Source organism: Caenorhabditis elegans, chromosome II, assembly GCF_000002985.6.
Source record: "Caenorhabditis elegans chromosome II".
Taxonomy (NCBI): domain Eukaryota; kingdom Metazoa; phylum Nematoda; class Chromadorea; order Rhabditida; family Rhabditidae; genus Caenorhabditis; species Caenorhabditis elegans.
In genome coordinates, this window is record NC_003280.10 from 4,186,052 (window position 1) to 4,209,377 (window position 23,326).

The window sequence follows — 23,326 nt, forward strand, 5'->3', positions numbered from 1 at the left end:
GACAAAAAGAGTTCTTTGTGCTGAAGAAAAGAGCACAAATTTTGAAGGTTTTGAATGATCAAAAGATCTTCGTCTTTTTTTTGGAATTTTGTTGAAAAATTGTTTGAATATTCATAATTTTTGTATTAATTGGCTCCAAGTAGGAAGCTTTAAAATTGGAAAAATTGGAACAAGTTGATTTTCAAAAATTTCGCTATTTTTTCACTGATTATTTTTAGGGCAGACACAAATTGATCTAGAGCTCATGTCCAGAAAAGAGGCATAGGCAGGCAAGTAGGCAGGCAGGCCACAAAAAAGCGTACTAGCCTATTGAAAAAAGCTTTTTCCAAAATTTTGAATCTTTATACCATTTTTTTGAGAAAGTTTCAGAACTTCTCATAACAAAATTCGGAAGTTTTGGGTTTTTGTGTCTAAAAAAGTAACATTTCAGATTTTGGTACTCTTTTAAGATTTTTAAAAAGTCTTCAAAAATTTCCAAATTTCTGAAATTCTCCAGTTTCTTTTTTATCTATTTGATCATCTAACTTCCATCAGCTGCTTCTAAACTATCAAAAATTTGTATTGTTTTAATTTTTGATCACCTTTATCCATTAGCTCAATTTCTCCATTTCCAGGCGAGTCGGTATGGTATTCGACGCGCGTCTCGGGTACGACCCGGACGAGTGGGAGGAATGCCCGGAGCCGGAGCATTTTCTCGTGTTCTCCGGCTTCACCCGCTACATGCTCACGTTTGCCGCCATAGCCTTCGTCTACTACTTCTTCAAACTTCTCGATGACAAGAATAAGAAGGAGTCAGGCGAGAAGGAAGAGCCACAAACTTCGGTAGAAAGCGTCCTGGCCAAGGCCGGTGACAAGCTTCATGATGTGAAAGAACAAGTGGTAGGTGTTGAGAATAGATCTTGAAAAAAAAGGAATTTCAGCAGCAACACATCCCAGAAAGCGCTGAAGAGCTGATGCGTGAAGCCGACCAATATCTGAAAGAACAAGCTCACTCAGTTCAAAATAACGTCCATCAGTTCGCTGAGCAGGCTGCAAATAAGTTCCCGAGCTTGGAGGTGGATTTGAATTTAGGGTAAGTGTGAGAACAAGAATCACATTTTCGGCATTAGGGAGCAGGTATGGAATAGGCAGGCCTGAAGTAGTTAGGTAGGCATGAACTAGGCAGGCAAACATAAGTCAAGCGTAGGCACGTAGTTAGACATGTTGGCAAGCAGGAATATGATAGGCACGTATATTCATTAGAAATGCACGTAGGCAGAGACACCTGGGTCAGGTATAGGCACGTTGCACATAGGGAGGCATGCATGAAAATGGCACGTAGGCAGGCAGGTATGGAGTAGGCATAGCTGCAACGCAGAAGTGTGGAAAGCCCGAAATAGGTATCACATAGGCATGTCAAAAATCTCAGATTTTCAGCCACCCCATCGACGCCACCAGAGAGAAGTTCGACACCGTGCTCTCTTCCGTCAACAATCACCTCCACGAGACAAAGAACATGGACCTGTCTCCAACATCCCGCGATTCCACCCAATTCGAGCAAATTCCATCTATTGCACCGGAAGAATCCGCATTCGGGCACGACTTTGAGCATGTTCCACCTCATCTCAAAACAGCTGCCGAGCAATATTATGCTCAGCAACACCAACCACCTCCGGTACCCCAACACAAAATCGTTCAACCGGTTCCGATATCTCCGACTGACCAGCAGCTGCTTCACGAGTTTGATATCTACGATGCTCCAGCTCATCAGCGGATGAATCAGATCTCCGAGCAACTTGGACAGCTTGGACAGAAGACCCCAGCTCAACTTCAACAGCTTCAACATGCTCAGTTAGCTCATCAGCAACTGCAACAGCAGGGAGTCTTCCAGCCAATCCAGCAACCATCACCACTGCAAATCCAGACACATCCACAGCAACCATACTTTGATTTCTCCCAACTGTCCCCAGCATCTCAAGCCCGTTACAACCAGCAGCAGTTCGTGGACATTTCTCAGCTGTCTCCCGGGGCTGGAGCTCTGATCGCTGAGCAACAAGCTTCAGGAGCATTCCAACCAGTAACAAAGAAGCTGGGAAGGGAGAAGCGGCTCAGTGAGCAGTGAGTTTTTTTTAATCTTAGTTTGGGTTTTCAATTTACAAAGAGCAAATTCAATTTCCAGAGACGAGCGAGCCCTTCAGGACTGGGAAAAGGAGAAGGCCCTTCTCGAAGCTGACCGTCTGAAGAAGCTTTTGGATCATGAAGTTGGAGGTGATTCGACAGACTTGGATTCGTCTCAAAAAGCCTATGATCACTTTGCACCAGCTTCTCACATCTCCTACGAGAGCCATAGTGGAGCAGCACAGATTCAGTAAGTTTTAGGCTATTTTTATGGTTCAAATTTTAGTGAAAGTTCAAAAAATGAGCAAAGCATTTGGAAATTTTTCAAAAAAAAGTGAATGCCTAAAACACAGTTTCGTAGTTAGGTAGGCAGGCAGGTAGGTAGGTAGCCTTGAAGGCGTGCCTGCCTATAAGAGTATTGTTCAAGTTTGCAACAATGTTGGGAACTTTTCCGAGATATTTATACGACCTGTTAGGCATGCTAGGCCTGCTCTGATTTGCCTACCTGCATTGAAGGCTACCTACGCCTACCAAGTGCCTACACATGCGCCTAGTTCCAAATTAGATTTAGATTCTTTTTTTACATTTCGTGGTTAATAAAATTGATAAAATTGTGTTAAAACTACACTGAGCGAGAATGAGCTGAAGGTTGGTATGAAGGCCTAGGTAAGCTGGTAGGTGAGCAGGCAGGCAGGCACGCTCAAATAAGTACCTACTATGCATTTTACCAAGCTAATTTTTCAAATTTTTAGACCAATGACACCAACTGCTCCAAAACGAGCTGACGTCCCTGCACCACAAGTCACTTCGATTACCAAGTACGTTACTTTTTCAGAAAAATATTTTTTATTTATAATAACTTCCTATATACACAAAAAACACTGAGGTCAATATTCATTAAAAGTATCTGTACTTGATCCTAAACTGTTCTCCTCTTCGACCAGCTTCGTTCGTTTTGTCGAGTTCTTCGAGTAGCTCTGTCCTCGAGACTTGAGCGTACTATCAGCTTGCCAAGCTCGATATCGCTTGTAGAGGAAAATGAGCAGTAAAATTGTTCCCTGAGACCCTAAGACTATGGTGAAGGTGTAGTGCCAGAAGGTGGTGTATGGGGAGTAGAGGGTTCCGAATTGAAGGATCCATGGAAGACCTAGTGAGATTTGCATTACAACTATGGATACTATCTTCGTGATCACATTTGGATCGTAGTGGTGACCCTGGAAATTTTATTTCAGACTTATTAGATTTCCTTGCAAGAACTTACCCCTTGACTAAATTTCCTTTTCATTCCACAAAAAACTTTGTAGATCATGAAACTAGTGCATACTACCGTACTCAGTAAAAGTACAGTTACTGGAATGATAATTGCAGCCACTATGTAGTCGGGTCGTACCCAGCAGAAGCAGTCCTGGCGGTCGAAGAATTTTGTGAAGACTAGCAGAAATATTGAAAGAATAAAGGGGAGAGCTGTAATATTTAGGGGGTTGTTTAGAATTTTCGGGCAAAAAAATTATCATACCTACTGACGTGATGAGAACTGGCACTGTTCCAAAACATATGTTAAGCAGCCTGTAGGCTGGAGTTGGCAGGAAAACGAGGATATTTCGAAGAGCTTGGAAAATTGTGAGAAATAGAGAGCTGAAAAGAATATTATTGATTAGAATTGTGAGAATGGTTGTGGCGTAGCCGTGACGCTACCATGACACATAGAACTACCGGTATGACGCTAGAAGGGCCCGAAGCGGGCAATGCCTACTCACCACAAAAGCAAAGCGTACATCACAGCTGCCATCGCTGTGCACATATCACCTGAGACATCTTGATTTGAGAACACTGTGAAGAACACGTAAAAGAGAAGAAGATCAAAATGGTAGATAAGAGCAAGAAAGTCCCGACGAGCCAGATTATGACCCCGGACATAACTGTAGAGTCGGCTGTTGGCGAGAGAGTTTATACTAAAATTTTGGACTTCTCAGCAGCAATTCTCTATAAGAATAAGCCAAAACTTACTAGGCAGAGATACTAAAAAACGTAAGAAAAGCTAGAGAGACAATCGATAGACCGTTCACGACGTAGCCAAGAGTGATGAGGGCATTGTCACAGACATTCGGATCGTTTAGAGCAGCGTCCTGGAAATTTTAATTAAAAAGCTTGATATTCGAAAGAGGACCGCAACCCATACCACAATAATAGCGAAATCCGTCAAATGCGTGCATCTTGCTTCCAGAATTCCATCTGACTCAGAGACGATCTCACATTGGCGGTCTTCGGCCCACGCATTCCTTCCAATATCCCACCAGGTTACTTTTAAATTTCCGTGCAGGGGTTTCATGAGAGTCGAGATATTGAATCGGAGCAGTGCCATCGTGGCTTCAGAAGTTGCTGATACAGAGACTGCGACACCGTTGTTCATGACAGTTGCACTCATCACAGGTGTTGGTGGGAGGGATGTCTGTCGAGCACACGGTGAGAGTGGGACGGTCTCTGGAAATTTCATAGTATGGTTCTAAAGTAAGTCTTGATGTAGCGCCCGACAGCTTCCGGGTTGTCCCAGCCACATGATGAAGCTCAGCGTATGGCAGTACCCGGTAGATGTTGGGTGGTCACATGACGCAGCCGTGACGCTGTCGTGACAATAGATCCCTTATTCTTTGTAGTCCATCAGTAAAAATTACACTTACGACTTGTAGCATTCATCTGGTATGGCTCAGCTTCATAGAATCCTGCCGATCTCGGCACCCTCGGTGGAGGTGTATATGTCTCGGCTTCTCCAGATGAAATAGGCTTATTTGTCCCAGTATATGTTCGATATTGCTGTGGACCAACGAATAGAGATGTGTCACGATATATTGTGAAGAACACGTGGGATACTAGAAGTGTAATTTTTTAAGAGTTTCTTTTTTACAAGGCGGTTTTAGCCTATTATCTACAGTCGGCAGAACGCCGGTAAAAGCTCAAAACTTACAATCCTGGGTACTACATAAATCCGACAGCGGAACCAGAATAGAATGCCACTTTCCCAACGAGTCCGTACTATTGATAAGTTCAAACTTGCTACCCAAATCCAGTAGACCATCGTCTGCGCCGAGATTTGAGCAGTCTAATCTTTTGGAGCTGAACCCCAAATTTTGCCCATTCAAGTACTCGATCCGTTGGTCTACTGTATTGTCGACCATAGTTCCGAGAGAGTTTAATACCCTGAAATTTTTGATTAGATGGGAAAATGTGAAAGAGTTCCTTCTCACCCTTGGGCAGAATTTCCGCTCTGATACATTATGGTCGGGCTCACGTAGAGCATGTTGTCCAGGTTATGTAGGATCGCCATGGAGTTCTGGAAATTGTGTATTTCAGATTAATCCATATTTTGCAAAAATTTCAGCGGATTTGCTCCAGTAGGAGCTGAGCGGTCTGCGGTGCGGTTTGCGTTGCTGTCAGCACAAGGCTTCAAAGCCCCCTAACTCCTTTCCCAATGATCGTAAAGCTCCCAGATTTTTCGCACAGTCTCTAGAGGCTCACCTCTAGAATCTCACCTCGGCTGTCAATCCGGGCACGTTCGCAGAGTTGATCAGTATTGTGGATATCTCGGCCACCTGTGTCGCATTGAGATTAGCACCCATTTCCGAGTACGTGAGGGTCTCATTGAGTACTGTCGATACGTTGTTGATACCGACTCCGCTCTACAAAATAATCCGATTATCGAAAAATTAATCAACAATTCAATTTCCGACTTCGTGTGTGTGAGTGATTGTTTAACAAATAACTATAAACTTCGCTAAAAAATTTCTGAAATTCTTTTTAACAACACACTTTGCTCTTCCTTGTCACTGTGTCCTAATAAACTAACATCACTCAAATTTTTCAGCGTTGGCGCCAGCACAGTGGCTGTAGTCGTTGGCTCCGGCTCCGGAGTAGGTGACGTCGTCGGTGACGTTGTTGATGACGTGGCATTTGTCGAATACGTCACCGTTCTGTAATTAAGAAACATTTACTAATTTTTTGCGATTTTCGTCAACTATCACACGTAGTATGGGTGCTAGTGCTTGGCGTTGTTGTTGTTGTGCTTGCTGTGCTAGTTGACGTGGACGTGGCAGTTGTTGTGGGTACAGTAGTGACTACGGTAGTTGTGGGTACTGTAGTTGAGGTTACTGTAGTTGAGGTTACAATAGAGGTTACGGTAGACGTTGAAGCAATAGTTGTGGTTGTTGGTGTTGTTGGGATCATGGTGGTTGTGGTCCTAGCCGTCGTGGTAGAGGTTACTGTACTAGAAGCCTCTGTGCTAGATGGTGTACTTGTTGACCTGGATGTACTACTGCTTGTATCAATCTCCTCTGTGGTAGAAGCTGTAGGTGGATCGTAGTTCCAGAATGGACGGTTGCTAATGCTGAATTTTTTTTTGTTTTTTATGGATGTTTTCAAATAAAAATTGAAACTTTATATAATTTTACTGCAACATTATTGGCAAAAAGCTTTTCAAGAAAGCAAAGTCTACGCCAAAATTCTGATGCCTGCCTAATTGCCTACTTGTCTACCTTATAATACTAAGCTTTCACGTAAGCAGAGACGTCTGCGGGGTGCCTACGCCTAGCTACTACTAAATCCAGCCGAATAACAACGCTAATCTACATGATCTACACCGTCAGGCAAGCAGATAGGTAAGTAGGCATAATGTAGGCATGTAAGCACATTTTACAATTTTTTTAGACAAATGTTTTGAATTCAATCCTTTGTTAAACCAGCTTACCACGTATCATTCTCAGAAAATAAGCACGTTGGAAAACTTCCGACACATGCACAAATTGAATCCTGATATAAAGTGCCACGTGTATCGGTGGATTGTTGTGAGCCATAGGCACATGAGCTCATTGATTCATAGCATCCATTAATATAGACGTCTGGATCCTTTTTGCCACCTCGATACGTGAATGTCATCAGATTTGATTGCTGGAAAATTGGGATGTTGAGGATTTTATGCCTACTTGCCTATGTGTATGCCCAAAACTTTTAGAAAAATTGAAATTTGAATTTCCGCGAACGTTTTTTGATGAACTAACCTTCGAACTTCCCGCCAAAATAAATCTCACTAACAAATTTCAAAATTTTTGCAAAAACATACCATATCAATTTTATCAAGTACAATATTCAATGATTCATTTGGTTGGAGTTGAAATTTGCATTGAAGTGTTAAAAGTCCACAACTGAAATATTAAAGTATGTGCTTTTTTTTATTATTTGAAGACGAATTGAGGTGTTGGTCATCGAAACAGTTGATAAGGAAACGAGGGGTTTAAAATAGGGTTTTCCGATTTTAATCCAGTTAATTCTTTCTACTTGAAAAATTATGCGGGAGTTGGGTATAATAAATTAAATTTTTGGTTTTAGTTTATGGAATAATCGAAATGATTGTTTTTTGCTTTGATTGAGCCAGTATTCTTTTATTTAAATGGAAATGAGCTCAATTTTTAAAAAAAGTTTCTGTTTTCAAATATCAAAAAATTTCCAAAAATTCTGCTTTCCAATACTATGTAAAAATTTATTTAAACACTTTTTAAAATGTGTAAAAAATTATTCAATTTTACCAAAATTATTGGCTAATTTTTTTGGAATCGGCTAAATTTATTAGTTTTTTTTTTCATTTTCAGACATTTACGACGATACTCTAAAATTGGTAAAATTGGAATGTAAATCGATAATTTAAGATTTTTTTTCAAAAAACATTTCAATTCAAAATTTAAATTTCTGATTATTTCTACTTGAAAAAAGGTTCAACTTTTACACCAAACATTTTTAAAACTAATTTTTAAATCTAAAACTTACTTTCTTCCATTGACATACATTTGAAAATGATACGGTGTCATATTCAACACGGCAGTTGTAAAAACCGCATATCCATCATTCGAAAATCCGACATTAACTTGAAATTCCATAAAATAAAAAAGGAGAAAATTATTCAAATTGTTCTCCCTAAACAGCACAGTATAGGTGATTGTCTGTGTTGCTCCAAAGAGCACAAAAAGACAGACCAAGTGCCTCCAGGACATGGACATCGGAATGCATAAACCAATTATGAGAAAAGGAGGTGAGAAGAGCGGGAAATTGGAGAAATAGTGTAGATCAAAAATTGATAACAGAGAGAGAGACGGAGTGACGAGTCACACTCTGCCCAAAAAAGGTGATAAGCGAAACTTTTTTTCACAATAAAATCGTTTGCGTATTTGGGCGTCTCTGTCTCACTTCCCGCGTCTCCTTTTCCTTTTTCCGTCAAGAGTCTCTTTGTAAATTTCCAGAATTCTTGAATCTTTCTCAACCTACGCATTGACGCAGTTTATATTTATTGGATGTTTGTGTGTTGTATGAGGTCAAAATAGTAAATCGCGTGGGAAACTGTCGTCACAGTTTCAAGCTGTGATACCGGTTGTCACGTGAAGAATTTGATACCTACGTCATTTTTGAGATTTGCGAGTTTTCAGTTCAAACAGTAACTGAGCCAAACAAATCATAAAATGATCTAGGCCTAAGGTTAAGCCTACGCCTAAGACTAAGCCTAAGCTTAAGACTAAGCTTGAGCCTAAGTCTAAGTCTAAGTCTAAGTATAAGTCCAAGCCTAAGCCTGACTCTCAGCGCAAGCCTAGACCAAAGCCTACACCTGGGCCAGCGCCGTCTGCCGTTTAGGCCTAAGAAACATTTAAGTTCAAGTTTTCAAACTTTATTTTTGAAACTTTCAGCTACAAATCACATGCTATCTATAACAAATTTCAAATAAAAAAGTAGAGATCAAAGTACTTAAAGCTGAAATTGTTAGGGTACAATTGATAAGAGGAGGTTGTTTTTATGGCAGCGATAATGTTAATTCCCTGAAAGTTGTTTGAATTTCCAAATTAATTGTTTCAATCTTCATCAGCTTCAGCCGCCCGTGACCGTTTAGTTTCCCATTTTTCCTCTCGAGAACTCCATTTTCTCGACTCATTTCGTAGTCGTTGTCGTCGATATAGGAATATTAGGAATAGGTCGATTCCCTGAGTACCCAGTAGTAAAACAAATATATAATTCCATGGACTTGGACCCGCAACACCGATTAGAATGAACTCGATTCCCTGAAAATTTGAATTGAACTGCAGAAATTTTATTTTCAGTAGTATCTTAACTTTATCAATTTCGTCCCAAACTATATGTGGAGATGTAGTTAGTTGGTAATAAAACTTTTATAGTGTCAACTCAGCAAAATTCACTTCTTTTCGTTGAAATCATATTCAAAATTTTCAACAGCGGCAAAAGTAAAACGTTAAACCTAAGTCTAAGCCTAAGCCCAAGCCCAAGCTTAAGCCTTAGCCACAATCCAAAGCCCGTTTTTTCTAAAACTACAGTACTCACCCAAGGTAATCCCATAGCTACTTGCATGATAATCAGACCCATAACTTTCGACCAAAACTCTGCATCATAATGTGAAGTCTCCTTACTCGCCAATCCCCGCTTCGCTTGGAAGAACATTTTATAGATTGCGAAACTTGAGCAAATAACACCATTGATGATCGGCAACACAACTGGTATCACAACGGCATAGACTATGTAGTCGGGACGTACCCAACAGAAACAGTCGTCTCGTTTGAAGAATGAGGTGTCCACTAGGGCTAGTATAAGGGTAAAAGTGAATGGAACGATTAGTCCGATGCTTAAAGCAGCTGGCGGGGAAGTCATGACTCCGAAGAATAAACGAAGTTTTGGAGAAAAGAAGTGGCAAACCATGCGGAGGCCAATCAGCATGCTCATCATTATTGCACTGAAAATAGTTCGAGTTAAAATATGGTAATTAAAAACAAAAAAATCGCAAACCTTATCAACGAAAAATAGGACATTGCAGCAATCACAACGCAATATGTAGAAGTCCCCATTGATCTGTCATCGCCTCCTGATTGATCCATAAAGAATAGGGATAGTATGAAGAACAAAAAGAAAACACAGTAATATGCCAGATTGACAACGTCGCCAGTTGTCGGCGCCTGCCCGCGAATGTAGATCAAAACGCGTCTTACCAGTTCCCCGCGGATGCTGAAACAGAACAATAGGTATACTGTAAATTGGTATATATTTGACTAGGAAAGCTCAAGTACGAGCCTAAGCCTAAGCCTGAGCATAAATCTATGCCTATGCCTAAGCCTAAGCCAAAACCTAGACCCAAGCTTAAGCCTAACCCTAACCCTAGACCCAAGCTTAAGCCTAAGCCTTATCCTAAGCCTAGACCTCTCAAAAACCACTTACTAAAACATCAATCCGATTAGAATCAGTAACAACAGACAAACTATGGAAGCTCCATTGACAGAGTACCCAATTATAGTCAGTGGCATACTGCAGACGTATTCGGCATTCGGTTGTGAATAAACCAAAACTGAAAAGTCAGTTAAATGCTCGCAGGAGGCGGTGACTATCCCATCCGAGCCAACTTCCGTGTCACATTTCTGCTGGAGTTCCCATTCCTGAGTCCCTGTGTTGAACCAGGAGACGATGGTGTTGCCGTGCAACGGTCTTGACATCTGAAAATTCAGTTTTGATAAGAAATTGGGGGTTTCAGGCTATTTTGACAAACCTGTCCAACATTAAACTGCAGCTTAGCCATCACGGGTGCAGCTCCAACTAGTTTGCTCATTCTGCTAATAAATGCACCTTGATCCCCACCAATGATTGACGCAGAGAGCACCGGGGTGCCAAAAGGAATCGAGATCTGCTCTGAGCATTTTGATGGAGCCGGAATTTGACCTACTGAAAATTTCTCACATCTTTACTTTTGGCGCCAAAATACCAAAAAACCTACTATCATCAGTGTTATTATTCCCAGTATCTCTTTTGTACCTTGCTCCAGCTTCTTCCATTGCTGGATCATCTTCCTCCTCATCATCCTCCTCACTACTCGAGCCATAGTTTCGATACTTTTGCGGTCCACTGAACAGCTTCTGGTGTCGGTAGATCGTGAAAAACACATGAGAAACTTGCTCCCCACTGCCACTGCAAACCTGATCCAACGGGACTATGATCGAGTTTTCCTTGGTTGCAGTCAATCGGTTAGTGTCGTTGAGCGGGGCAAAACCAAAATCCGGGCCATAGTCAATTAGGCCGTCATCTGTGGTTATGCTCTGGAAGCTTGAAATTTCGATTTGCACCAGATTCCTGGTTTCAGTTATCAACTTGGAGGACGCAGGCGACATAAAATATGTGTGGGTGTAATTGGTCAATCGCAGATTTCAGACCTACAGTACCCCTACAGTACCCCCACAGTAGCTAACCCTACAGTAACTCGACAGAAGCCTCTGAGAGCTGTTTTTATAACCCCTAACGGCCTTACCTTACAGTCAACTTTTTTCGCATTGAATCCCAAATTCCTCCCATTTAAATATTGTACGAAATGATCTTTTGTGTTCATCACCATTGGCCTCAGCAATGCCAAGAGCCTATAATCCTTTGACTGCCCATTTCGTATCTCTCTTCGATGAGCATTGAGAACTTGATCCATGTTTGCAAGGATTTGCTGGGCGTTCTAAAGAATCCACCCTAATTTGGAAAATCCAAAGTATAAAAGTACCTCCGCAGAAATTCCGGCTAGATTTGCAGAGTTGTGTAGAATCTTTGTTATGTCCCGAATTTGAGTCCGATTCAGGTTTTCACCTTCACTGGAGTAGTGATAGGTCTCGTTGAGCACTCGAGTGACGTTGTTTAAGCCAACTCCGGTCTGGAATCTTTAGAAAACTTATAATACAAGTTGATCTTAGCTTACATCTGAAATGTCCTTCAGAGAAGGGAAACTTGTAGTGGGTACCGGTGTAGACGTTGTCTGGGTTGTTGGTATCGTAGTCTCATCCAGTTCCTTCCACCATTTCTGAGATCCCTGGCGACTGAAAACTACCTAATTCAAGTCAAATTTCTTTATAGCTGTCCCTAACTCACCAAACCCCATCGCTTGCTCCCGTACAGTTTAACCTTGCACTTCTACAACTGCAGACTGAATCGATTAGGTCTTGATCTAGAGCTGTGGTAGTACTGATACAGTCGTGATATTCTGATAGACCATCTTCGCAACCGAGAACCACGATTCTTGGTATATCAGTGTACTCGAAATCGAAAAGATCGAGGACTTGCTCCCCGCGGTAGATTGTGACGTTTATGGATTGTCCCTTCATGAATGAGCCATCGCATTTTTTGTTTTTGCATCTGGAATATTACTTTGCCAGCATGCGTAAATATTGAGTGAGTTTTACTTAGAGCTCTGAGCTTAGAGCTTAGAGCTCATCTTGCGAAAAAAATTCGGAAAAAAACTCACTTTAAATTCCCCACCATCACATCGAAATAACTCTGCGCAGAATTGTCCACTTTAATCGAATATTCACATTCCTCCGGGGAGCATGTCATAATTGATGTGAATTTTACTTCCTTCATGGAATTATTCTTCCCCTCTACCAATGATATGTCGAATAGGAAGTGATTTCTAACATCGTCTTGGGTAGTAGTAGACGGTGGTGTGGTGGTGGTTACTGTAGATGTCGATGGTGAGCTTGTGGTTACGGTAGTTGAGGTTATGGTAGTTGAAGTTATGGTAGTTGAGTTTACGGTGGACGTGGAGTTCGCTTCGTCATCTTGCCACCAGATTAGGGAGCCCAAAGTGCTGGAATTTGTGAATTTAGGTGTGAACTTTAACTCAATCCTTGCCCAACTCTTGTACACGTTTAAAATGGCATAAGTCAAGTTTAGGCTGAATTTAGAAGAAGCCTAGTCTTTCCCAAGTTTTGCAGAAACTTACCATATTCCTTGTGGCACATTGTCGTCACAAAGATTTGCATTTCCTTTGCAAACACACAAATTATCGTTGAAATAAGTCTGCCCCACATTTGAATTCGTTGGATATTGAAGACACGTCGAGTCATCTGCGCTGCCGATCTTATGCATAACTTCGCATCCCACCATAATTAACTTCGGTGTATCACTGAACTGAAATTCTATCAAATTCAAATGCTGTCCTAATCGATGAACAGTCAGCATATCGTCCAGCTCTCCCCGATTCAGCACACCCTTACAAGAATTGATGCAAGGATCTCCGTTCATTTGAAACGTGAAGTAATCTGGGCTTCCAGTGTAGGTCAGCACTTCGTAATGACAGATTGTACGTTGGCAGCTCATTTTAGTGGAGACTGTGAAGTTGTCGTTATGTGCGTTCTGATTTGTGAGCTCTTCGGTGAAGGTCATTTCAACGTCTGTTTCGATGATTGGGGAGGCTGTAGTGATTGTTGGGAGGCCGATCGGTTGCCACCATATCGGATTTCCGAATGAACTGAAAAATTAAAGGGATAGTGTGGATTTTAAGTGAGTTAAGTAAGTTATTGCATCTGACAAGAAAAATTACTCTAGGAAATGCCCTCCCACGATATGACCAACTTGTGCGCAGATCTTGGTCAGTCAAAACTCACCATGGGGAAAGCATCGAAATTTGATTACACGTCACATTTGTCCCCTGGCACGTACAAAGTGTATCCATATCGTTTGAAGTTTTAATGCACTTTCCCGGCTCAAGCCACCCATCATCGCAATATACCATTGTCACAGATTTATAATTCAATTGTATCAAGTCCAAAATCTCGTTACTTTTCCGTATGTAGACATGAGCACCTTCTTGATTTGTGAACGAGGACTCACAGGTTTGCTGGCAACTGAAATTTTCACTTAAAAATTTTGGCGAAACTAGAATCGATATACTCACATTTGGTTGTTCACATAAACTCCAAAGTATTCCGAGTTATCATTTGAAACTTTTAACTGATATGTGCAAGTTCTGTCGTTGCAAAGTAGATAAGTATTAATAGACAATTGATATATTGTTCCAGCCAATGTTATCTCGGAGAAGTTTGTGTCGAACGTCATTAGGTAATATCCATCGGTGGTAGATGGTGACGAGGCGGTGTTTCTCGGGTCTATAGGTTTCCACCAAGTTGGTGAGCCATCAGAGCTGGAAAAGGCACGCGAGTAGGCAGAGTATCCCTAGTTAGTTTCTCGTGGCAAAACGGGACTTATGTTAGAAAGTTTAAGATATTGAGTTTCGCGCCGTAATTTCTGTAGAATAACTGTTGCTATTTAAAGCTAGAACCCCCAAAAGATTGTTCCAGGTCATTTTTATAAAACTACAGTAAAACTACAGTACTCCTACAGTACCCCTGAAGTACTACTACAAAATTGATGTTTGTCTTCAGAAGCTTATATTAAGCTTTGGTTAGTGGAGGTATAGGATTTTGGTACTGTAGTAGTACCCGCAATATGTCGGCCGTTCTTTGAAGCCTTACCATCCACCAGTTCTCGTATCTGCATCACATTTCATACTGGTCCCCTGACAGATACAAACGTTGTCATCCCTTTGTATTATATTATCATAGTAATTGGCTTTCTCACAAATCCCAAAGTTAACCATTCCGAAAGAGCAACCGAGCACGACTATGTTGGGCATATAGTCATTTTGTAGGTCGAACAGATCCAATTGCTCTCCGAGTCGGGTTACGGTAACTCGGACTGTTTCTCCTTGCGCAAAGGTACTAGAGCATACTGAGCCAGGGCATCTGGAAATGTCTTTAGTGCTTTTTCACAGTTTTATAGGACTCCACTCACTCCACACCATTAACCAAAATAGTGTAATAAACTTGAGCATAGTCCACAACTGCGATAGAATATTGACAAGTAGTTGTAGTCGTGCAATTCATGAATGCAGTGATAGTCACATTATGATCATTGTGGGGGTCGTCATAAATCACTCCTTCAGATAGCAAAAAAGTCACGTCGAAAACGTTAGGATCTCTGACAGGATAAGCTGTTGTAGTATGGACAGCAGGGACGAGTGAGGTGGAAGTTGTGTCGTCGATCCACCATGTAGGGGTGCCTCCTATACTGAAATGGAGGTAGTGAGATGAAATTTGGATTGGAACACTCAGGATTCTAGTAAGCCTTCCGACAAGTTTTGTTTGAGCCAGTTATTATTATGGTGCAACTTTAGTGCTCAACTTTGGCAGCTTATATCTCGGTTCATTTTTAAAATTTCCGCGAATTTTTTACTACAAAGCTACTAGGAATAAATTGAATTTTTGATAAATTCAACTATAACCGATATATGTATATGCTGACAAAAACTCACCAATTTCCAATCTGTGTCTGATAGTCACATGTAACCTGATTCCCCTGACAACTGCATACTGTATCGTCGTAATACTCAAAGTCTATAACTGGATTTGTAACAGTCCGCAGACACGTGTCAAATAGCAATAGGCCGGCGTTACATCCGAGAATCGAGATTTCCGGCTTCTCGTCTATCCATTGATAGGAGAACATGTTCAAGTGTTGGTCGCCGCGTCTCACAAGAATTGGTACAATTTCGCCTTTGACAAAATTTCCCGAGCAGGTTCCCAGCTGGCATCTGAAAGTTGTCAGTGTGAAAAGAAATGATTAGCCTTTGAAAAAAAAACTAACGCTAAAGTTCCAATGTGTATAGTGTAATAATCAGGTGCATAATTTGAGATTGTACTTGTAAACTCGCAGGACTCGCCCTCGCAGCTCAAATGTGCACTCAAAATCACATCTTTCGTACTTCCCCCCTTGGTTTTTCCTTCTTTCAGTGAAATATTCACATCTTCCAATAGAAACGTGAATGGTTTTGGAGTATTTGTAGTGCCGCCGGCGGCGACGCTTGTGGTTTTATCAGTAGTGCCTGTGGCCGCATTCCACCACGTCACTGTTCCAGATGCACTGGAAATAATGATATCATTGTTGGGGGGAAGGTGGACGGGATTATATACTTTAACTTTCAGTTGGAATTTACATTTACTGAAAACAACTCGGGTACTGTATTCTGCACCAAGGAGTTCACATCTAGTTTTGTTTGGCCTACAGAAAATGCGGTAAATTTGTGAGTCACGGACATCGGACCGCATTTTTTGGAGATCAATGTTTTTTTTTACCGCGACGCAACCGCAACGCACGGCCAGAAGTTGACTTTTTTCAATTGTCAAATACTTACCACTCTCCCTTAATCGATTGATCTGCACTGCAATAGGATGACTGTGAATTTGCACAGAAACACACTTGGTCCCACTGATCCTCGGCCGTGTCTGTGATTCTTGTACATGTCCCGTCGTTGAAAAATCCCGTCTCACATCCCAAAAGCACCACGTTTGGATCCTGTTTGAACTCCAAATCAAAAATTCGGAGTACGTTTCCGTTGATCGCGTTGTGAACAGTCACATTGACATTGTTGCCCCTCTCGAAAGAATCTACACAGCTCTCGGCGAGGCATCTGAAAAATGGAAAAGTTAGACAAAAAATTTGATAGATGGCATTATACGTTTCACCAAATTTCCAAAAAATTAAACTATTGGTTTTGGAAATGAGTTCAATTCTACCACACGGTCAAATTAAAAAAAAAATTTCAAAATAAATAAGGAAAAAAGGTTAAGTCAGTAAAAAAAATAGGTCACGTTAAAAAGTAGGTCATGACCCACTTTTTAAGTAGGTCAAGTTAAAAAGTAGGTCATGACCCACTTATTAAGTTGGTCGAATTAAAAAGTAGGTCATGACCCACTTTTTAAGTAGGTCAAGTTAGAAAGCAGGCCATGACCCACTTTTTAAGTAGGTCAAGTTAAAAAGTAGGTCATGACTCACTTTTTAAGTAGGTCAAGTTAAAACGTAGGTCATGACCCACATTTTAAGTAGGTCAAGTTAAAAAGTAGGTCATGACCCACTTTTTAAGTAGGTCAAGTTAAAAAGTAGGTCATGACCCACTTTTTAAGTAGGTCAAGTTAAAAAGTAGGCCATGACCCACTTTTTAAGTAGGTCAAGTTAAAAAGTAGGTCATGACCCACTTTTTAAGTAGGTCAAGTTAAAAAGTAGGTCCCACTTTTTAAGTAGGTCAAGTTAGAAAGCAGGCCATGACCCACTTTTGAAGTAGGTCAAGTTAAAAAGTAGGTCATGACCCACTTTGTAAGTAGGTCAAGTTAAAAAGTAGGTCATGATCCACTTTTTAAGTAGGTCAAGTTAGAAAGTAGGTCACGTTAAAAAGTAGGTCATGATCCACTTTTTAAGTAGGTCAAGTTAGAAAGTAGGTCACGTTAAAAAGTAGGTCACGTTAAAAAGTAAGTCCGTAACAGAATCGCCCAATGTCCCGAAAGAAGTGTTTTGAATATAATATACATAGCCTACTGCTTTCCCTTTGTCTACTGCTTTGATTCAAATTTCGAAATACATTTTCTATCAAACTTCCTGTCATAACCATTCATATTTATGTATGGTTTTTCAAGCTTTATATACAGAACATTTTTAAGCAAATATATATTTCAAACGCAAACACCCACAGACATGATTCCCAACTTACTGCTTGTTATTAATCAAAACTTTGAACACATTCCAGGCGTAATTGTTGATAGTAATCTGATATGCACAATTGTCCGCTCCACATTCCAGATTTACAAAGAAAACAATATACTTTTGATTGAAATTATCTAGTTCTGATGGTTGCTCGGTTAGCGTGACGGTGAAGCCCAAATTTTGAGCAGTTACGGAGCTTGATATCAGAAGTATTGATAGAAGAGTTGAACGCATTCCATTCAGAATTTTTTTCAAGATTTTCCTAAAAAAATAAATATGACTGATTTAAAATAAAAAAAGTTGGAAAAAAAACTGAAAAAAGACTAAAACTTCAAGTGTTAAGGCGTAGATAATCTAAGAAGAGGGAAAAAGAGTGATAAGTGATAAGAAAGCTGCAAGGCTTTAATAATGATAAGGTTCCTATTAAGGTCCTTTTTATGTTTATTGAAGAGGAAGAGAAAGGGTGTGAGAAATAGGCAGGAAAAGCTTCTCTCCACTGTACTGATGATACGGGAGGCTGGCAGACAGGCGGGAGAGGCGTTGAAATGATATGAGTCATTCTTACCTTTTGATATTGTGGCAGAAACCTGACATATTTGGTAGGCAGGTATTACTTTTGCCTACAGGCATCTAGGCAGGCATGTACGAGCCTGCTGGCGTACCGACTTTTCAGAGAAAACATATAATTCCCTACATTTTGCCAAAATTTTAGAGCTCTAACTCTAATTTCACACAAGTTATAACCTGTTGTAACTTCGTTCATACTTATCGCTTTGAGACGAAATTTTACGAGTCTACTGATAATGTTGAGCTCTACCGATTGAGCAATTTAAATATCGAAAAAAAAAATCTTTTTAGAATTTCAAGTATTTGGTATTGCTCGCATTCTGGGTGTTTTTCCCCGAAAAAAACATTTCTTATCAAAAAAATTTACTTCCGAAAAAAAGGTGATTCCCTCATCAACATTTCTTGAAGCTCATACAAACCAATCTTTCCAGGTTCAAAGTAAAATTAGAATTTCAAGGAAAAAAGTGTTGATAGTGTAGGTCTGAAACTCACAAAAGTAAACGTGCACTTTTGATATGATAACGATTTGTTGGGGGTTTTTGAACAAATATTTCCAAAACGTAAAGGTCAAGTTTATGTTGTGTGCCTTGTAGGGTATGGCAAAGGAAATTTGCCATAAGCCTAAAAAATAGGGTTCCAGTAACGCTTAACTCATTTTACCAAAACTACAGTAACCCTACAGTATTCTTACAGTATAAGTCTGAATAAAAAATCTGAAACCCTTTTCTAATGCTCTCGTTTTTCAGTGTCCGTGACTCTCAACTCACCGACTATGACATCAGCGATTTTCATGCTCATGATGAGCCACACTATCACACTGTGCTCACTCCTCAGCAGCTTCAGCAGAACCAGCAGCAACACCAACAACCAAGTGCAATAGATCGTCGCCGCACCACAGCCGACTCCGATGACTATGTGAAAGTCTCAGAGCCAATCTACGACTATCCACCCAAAGGACATGAAGCTCCCGTAGCCGAGCCGAAGCGTATCAGTCCAACAGAAGCTGCTCAACTCCAGGAGCTCTATCAGGAATACGACTTAGGGCTGGATCTTCCGGGTGTTGCACCGATTCAAGGAGTCGCGAAGCCACCCGTTCAGCAGCGTACACCGCTTCAGATTCAGCAGCAGGTAGTTCAAAATGTTCAGAATCAGCCGAACATGATGGCTCGTCAGAACTCGGTGCCAGAGTCCCCGAGAACTGTGATCAATGTTCCTATCAGTCGTAAAACTGATGTTCCTATTCAAGTTCAGCAGCAACAGAATCAGTTCTCCTACAACGTGCCAATCCAGGTAAAGGATGATCCTCGCAACCTGGCAACCGCTGATCTTTTCGTGCAAGATGCTCAGGAATACGTTGCTCATCAGCAGAACCAACAAGATAAGGGATCCTTTGTAATGGAGGAGGAGATGTTGAGTCTTCACGAACCGGAGACCGGAAGCAATAAGAAGAAGTTGACGCCAAAGAATCCATCATTTGAAGCCACAAGTCGGCAGGTCAGAACTAACGATGTCTTCGAGAGAATTGAGCACGATGAGCACGATGATATGACTTATGCTCCGGAAATTCAATCCGTAGAGATTCCACCAGATCAGATGAGTGAGACCAGTGAGAATATGATTGACTATTTCGATAAGGTGGCGGCGGAGTCGGAGCAGCAGATTCAACGTGAGTCTATATTTGTTATGTGGCATGAGGTGAGGTACGCAGTGAGGTACGAGATGAGGTACAAGGTGAGATACGATGTGAGGTCTGGGGTGAGGTGCGAGGCGAGGCAGGAGGTGAGGTACGAGGCCAGGTACTATGCGAGGTATGAGGTGAGGGGCGAGATGAGGTACTAGGCGAGGTGGGAGGCATGATATGAGGTGAGGTACGAGCTGAGGTACAAAGTGGTTTCAAACAAGTGTAAAAATTTTCAGACCTTCAAGAACAGCAGAACACACTCAAAAAGCAACAGGTAATTTTAGAATCCAACATTTTTTGTTCAAAAATTTCAGAATTTTCTATGTTTTACTCCTCATTTCCCGCTATCCTTGTGTTTTGTCTTTTCTTTTTTATATTTTCTCATAAGTTGTTTTTTTCTTTTCAATTTCAGATTAACTTTTGTCATTCTAATCAATTTGTGTCAATTTTTTAGATAGAGACGAGTATTCCCGACTCATCGCTGTTGAAGCCCGTCGGTAGGGTAAGCTACTTTTTTTATTGGATTTAATATATCTTACCCATTTTTTGTCCCATTATTTTTCTTGATTTCGCATGAACTGTATCGATGGTGACCACGTGTTTGATGTCTTTGGTCCGAGAAATTTTACCCCGAAATGAAAATTTTGTTTTTGAGGGAATTGTGCTGGAAGGAGGATTTCTAAATTGGAGTTACTTAGTCTAATATGCGCGGCTGCGTCGCGCTTAAGCTGAATTTTCAAAGTGATGTAACTCGCCTCCCAGTAGCTCAATTTATTTGAAATTTTTGGAGTATGTCACTGAGATTTAGAACTTTTCAACTTCCCAGCCAATTTCTTTAACACTATGTTAATTTATTTCCAAAGCTTTCAAATTTAAGGCTCCACAAATCTTGCCAGCTTTTGGAAACCGTATCTCAAGCAACTCATCCCTAGGATCCGCCGGCCGATCCGGAAGTGGAGTGAGCAGTAGTGATGTCTATCCATACCGGCATCTCCGGAAGCAGAGCTCACTTCTATCAGTACTTGGAGTCACTTCAATGCAAGAAATGCTCTTGGCAATCACCTCTCTCGATTCTTTGTCAGAGGCCATGAGAAAAGCGGGTCTCGAAACGACTAATCTCATCTTTGGAATCGATTACACCGCTAGTAACAAGTATCAAGGAGAGGAATCATTCGGTGGTCGTAGTCTTCACACAATTCATCCACACGTCACAAATCCCTATCAACAAGTTATCAGTATTCTTGGAAGGACGTTGGCTCCTTTCGCCGGGCAGGGAAGACTTGGAGTCTATGGATTCGGAGACGCAAAGACTGGAGACTGGAGTGTATTCAATTTGAAGGGCGAAGGAGGAGATTGTAGAAGTTTGGATGAGGTGTTGAATGTTTATAATACAGTCACACCAACTGTAGCACTCTCCGGACCGACTAACTTTGCCCCTCTCATCTATCAGGCAATGGAGATTTGTCAAAAGTCCAGAGATGTGAGTCGTTTTATTGCAAATTTTTAAAATTTGAATTCTGAATTTCAGTACCACATCCTTGTAATCATTGCCGATGGGCAAGTGACAAATGAGCGAGCAACTCGAAGAGCAATTGTACAGGCCTGCCAGCATCCTCTCTCGATTATTGTCGTCGGTGTTGGAGATGGTCCATGGGATATGATGAGGGTAAGAGTTTTAAAATTTATTTTGTGGTAGGCAGGCAAGACGTTATGCCTGCCTATTCCTTATTAGGCGTGAACTAAGCCTGTTTGATAGGTCGATATGGACCCGATCCTGGGCGTCAGTAGGCGTGAGCAGGCGTAAGCAAGAGTAAGAAAGCGTTAGCAGGCGTTAGCAGGCATTAGCAGGCGTTAGCAGGCGTTAGCAGGCGTAAGCAGGCGTTAGCAGGCGTTAGCAGGCGTTAGCAGGCGTTAGCAGGCGTTAGCAGGCGTTAGCAGGCGTTAGCAGGCGTTAGCAGGCGTTAGCAGGCGTTAGCAGGCGTTAGCAGGCGTTAGCAGGCGTTAGCAGGCGTTAGCAGGCGTTAGCAGGCGTTAGCAGGCGTTAGCAGGCGTTAGCAGGCGTTAGCAGGCGTTAGCAGGCGTTAGCAGACCGAGTAAGAAATTAGCCTACATTTTTATGTTTTCAGATATTCGACGAATCCCTTCCAAAACGACCATGGGACAACTTCCACTTTGTCGAGTTCCACGAGATTGTGAAGAAGTCGACAAATATGGAAGATGGAGATGTCAAATTGGCAGTGCAATCACTTTTGGAAATTCCTGATCAGTATAGGTAAGGGAATTTCTAGCCGAAATATCTGAATTTAAATTGAAAAATTTAGCGCGAATTTCGAGTTCAAAAATTTATCCGCTGAATTTTGAACTCCAAAAATTTTTGTATAAAATTTAAAAAGTGTCATCTTCCCATTTTCAGATGCATCTGTGAACTCGGCCTCCTCGACAGATCCATTCCGCCACGTGGCAGCGAAATTCGACGCGAAATGATGCATAATCCGCTGTAATTATCAATCAATTATTATTCCCAAACCTTCTTTATCTCCCATTTTCCCCCAAATTTCTTCTTCTTGCCCTGATTTCGTCGAACGAAATATTTAGCCGCCAGTTTAAAAAAAGTATATCCTAATTTGACAGAAATCCGGTCGTTCTTAAAATGTTTTAATTTCCTATTTTTTTTTTCAATGTTTCTTTTGATATTTTTCAGTTTGATAAAAGTTGATAAACGGTTAGAAATTTTTGTCATTTTTTGCAGTAATCCAGAAATTTCAGAAATTCGCAATGACCTTCATAATGAATCTAACCGAACTCTCCAATCGAAGGGGAAAATGGAACACAATACAGGGTGCGCCAGAAGTATGGTAACACGTTTGCAGCTCTGTAACTTCACGTGTGGAGAGAGTTATTACATCAATTTGTACAAGTTTTGTTCTCCGTAAAATACTGATCAGATTAACGTTTTGAATTTTCAAAATATCCCCATCCGCATCGCTGCAGGACCTCAAAACTTTTGAGATCACAATTTTTTGGCACGCAAGTAGGCACTCTGCGGGATTTCTACATTTTTTCTCGAGGAATCCACAAGTGTCTTACAAGTTTTTATAGTTCAAAGAATGCTCTTGGTCTACGTTTTATTAATGAAAATATCGAAAACATTTTGGAGGGCAGAAATCGGAAAAGTTCCAAAAATTTGATTTGCTTTATTACCATATTCGGCCATATTGGCAAACAATGAAAATAAGTGAAAAAAGTAGTAAAAATGAGAATTAATGTAAGGATCTGCCCCTCCCACATTCCCTGTACCCATTATACAAGACACACACTTTATTATTCCAGGTCGCTGTGACGCTCTTCTGAAATGATCTCGTCTTCGGACATACACCTTTTGCCTCAGACAACCGGATCACCAAGCAACGTCGCCCGACTGGACATCTAAATGTTTGACCCACAGTACTTTTTGACCCCCGACTCACTCCGCGCGCGCACACACTTTCTGTCCGGAAAGTGTTGCGTCATCCCTTTTATCTCTGCGTCTCTCGTGCGTAGGCGACTCCGCCTCCCCACCAGAGCCGGGCTATAAAAGGTTTTGTTTTCCTCATTCAGGAACTTTCCTACTTT

General features: G+C 41.1%; 3 protein-coding genes across 5 annotated transcripts; 1 reads left to right on the forward strand and 2 right to left on the reverse strand.

Moving 5' to 3' along the window:
- Positions 1–612: 612 nt before the first annotated feature.
- Positions 613–22,449, forward strand: cpna-1 (Copine family protein 1; the record flags this gene model as incomplete). Of its 3 annotated transcripts, NM_062335.8 has the most annotated exons (12): positions 625–879; positions 921–1,072; positions 1,417–2,097; positions 2,159–2,347; positions 2,850–2,915; positions 18,780–19,699; positions 19,951–19,988; positions 20,169–20,216; positions 20,592–21,194; positions 21,243–21,380; positions 21,841–21,986; positions 22,128–22,449. In NM_062335.8, the coding sequence occupies 12 exons, from the start codon at positions 625–627 to the stop codon at positions 22,213–22,215; spliced, it is 3,324 nt and encodes a 1,107-aa protein (NP_494736.1). In that variant the 3' UTR covers positions 22,216–22,449. The 3 variants fall into 3 exon arrangements, with proteins under 3 accessions (NP_871985.1, NP_494737.1, NP_494736.1); NM_062336.6 differs by lacking the exon at positions 20,169–20,216 and having other exon boundaries at positions 615–879; positions 22,128–22,447; NM_182185.6 differs by lacking the exons at positions 18,780–19,699; positions 19,951–19,988; positions 20,169–20,216; ... (2 more) ...; positions 21,841–21,986; positions 22,128–22,449 and adding an exon at positions 5,957–6,528 and having other exon boundaries at positions 613–879.
- On the reverse strand, positions 2,925–8,263 carry mth-2 (GPS domain-containing protein). The gene is made up of 15 exons (NM_001377778.1): positions 7,909–8,263; positions 7,208–7,289; positions 6,836–7,035; positions 6,116–6,475; positions 5,939–6,062; positions 5,625–5,771; positions 5,340–5,425; positions 5,060–5,292; positions 4,776–4,964; positions 4,277–4,578; positions 4,105–4,223; positions 3,855–4,049; positions 3,614–3,732; positions 3,359–3,561; positions 2,925–3,311 (listed from the first exon to the last, which is right to left on the reverse strand). The coding sequence occupies exons 1-15, from the start codon at positions 8,136–8,138 to the stop codon at positions 2,985–2,987; spliced, it is 2,916 nt and encodes a 971-aa protein (NP_001364698.1). The 5' UTR covers positions 8,139–8,263; the 3' UTR covers positions 2,925–2,984.
- Positions 8,775–17,728, reverse strand: mth-1 (GPS domain-containing protein). The gene is made up of 20 exons (NM_001377779.2): positions 17,474–17,728; positions 16,124–16,399; positions 15,577–15,852; positions 15,245–15,523; positions 14,725–15,000; positions 14,406–14,675; positions 13,829–14,074; positions 13,539–13,778; positions 12,875–13,402; positions 12,398–12,739; positions 12,025–12,288; positions 11,855–11,972; positions 11,663–11,809; positions 11,426–11,617; positions 10,898–11,216; positions 10,673–10,845; positions 10,348–10,619; positions 9,922–10,137; positions 9,463–9,868; positions 8,775–9,185 (listed from the first exon to the last, which is right to left on the reverse strand). Exons 1-20 carry the CDS (start codon positions 17,698–17,700, stop codon positions 8,979–8,981), a joined length of 5,274 nt encoding a protein of 1,757 aa, NP_001364699.1. The 5' UTR covers positions 17,701–17,728; the 3' UTR covers positions 8,775–8,978.
- Positions 22,450–23,326: the final 877 nt, after the last annotated feature.

Bases quoted from the DNA above. Each gene is read 5' to 3' on its own strand.
- mth-1 (NM_001377779.2), bottom strand. From the start codon at position 17,700: ATGCGTTCAACTCTTCTATCAATACTTCTGATATCAAGCTCCGTAACT. The intron at 12,740-12,874 runs GTAAGTTTCTGC...CACAAATTCCAG, and splicing joins AATGTGCCACAAGGAATATG to CACTTTGGGCTCCCTAATCT. The intron at 10,138-10,347 runs GTAAGTGGTTTT...GTTCTGTTTCAG, and splicing joins CTAATCGGATTGATGTTTTA to CATCCGCGGGGAACTGGTAA.
- mth-2 (NM_001377778.1), bottom strand. From the start codon at position 8,138: ATGTCCATGTCCTGGAGGCACTTGGTCTGTCTTTTTGTGCTCTTTGGA. The intron at 4,965-5,059 runs GTAAGTTTTGAG...TTACACTTCTAG, and splicing joins TTTATGTAGTACCCAGGATT to TATCCCACGTGTTCTTCACA. The intron at 3,312-3,358 runs GTAAGTTCTTGC...TAAAATTTCCAG, and splicing joins AAAGGAAATTTAGTCAAGGG to GGTCACCACTACGATCCAAA.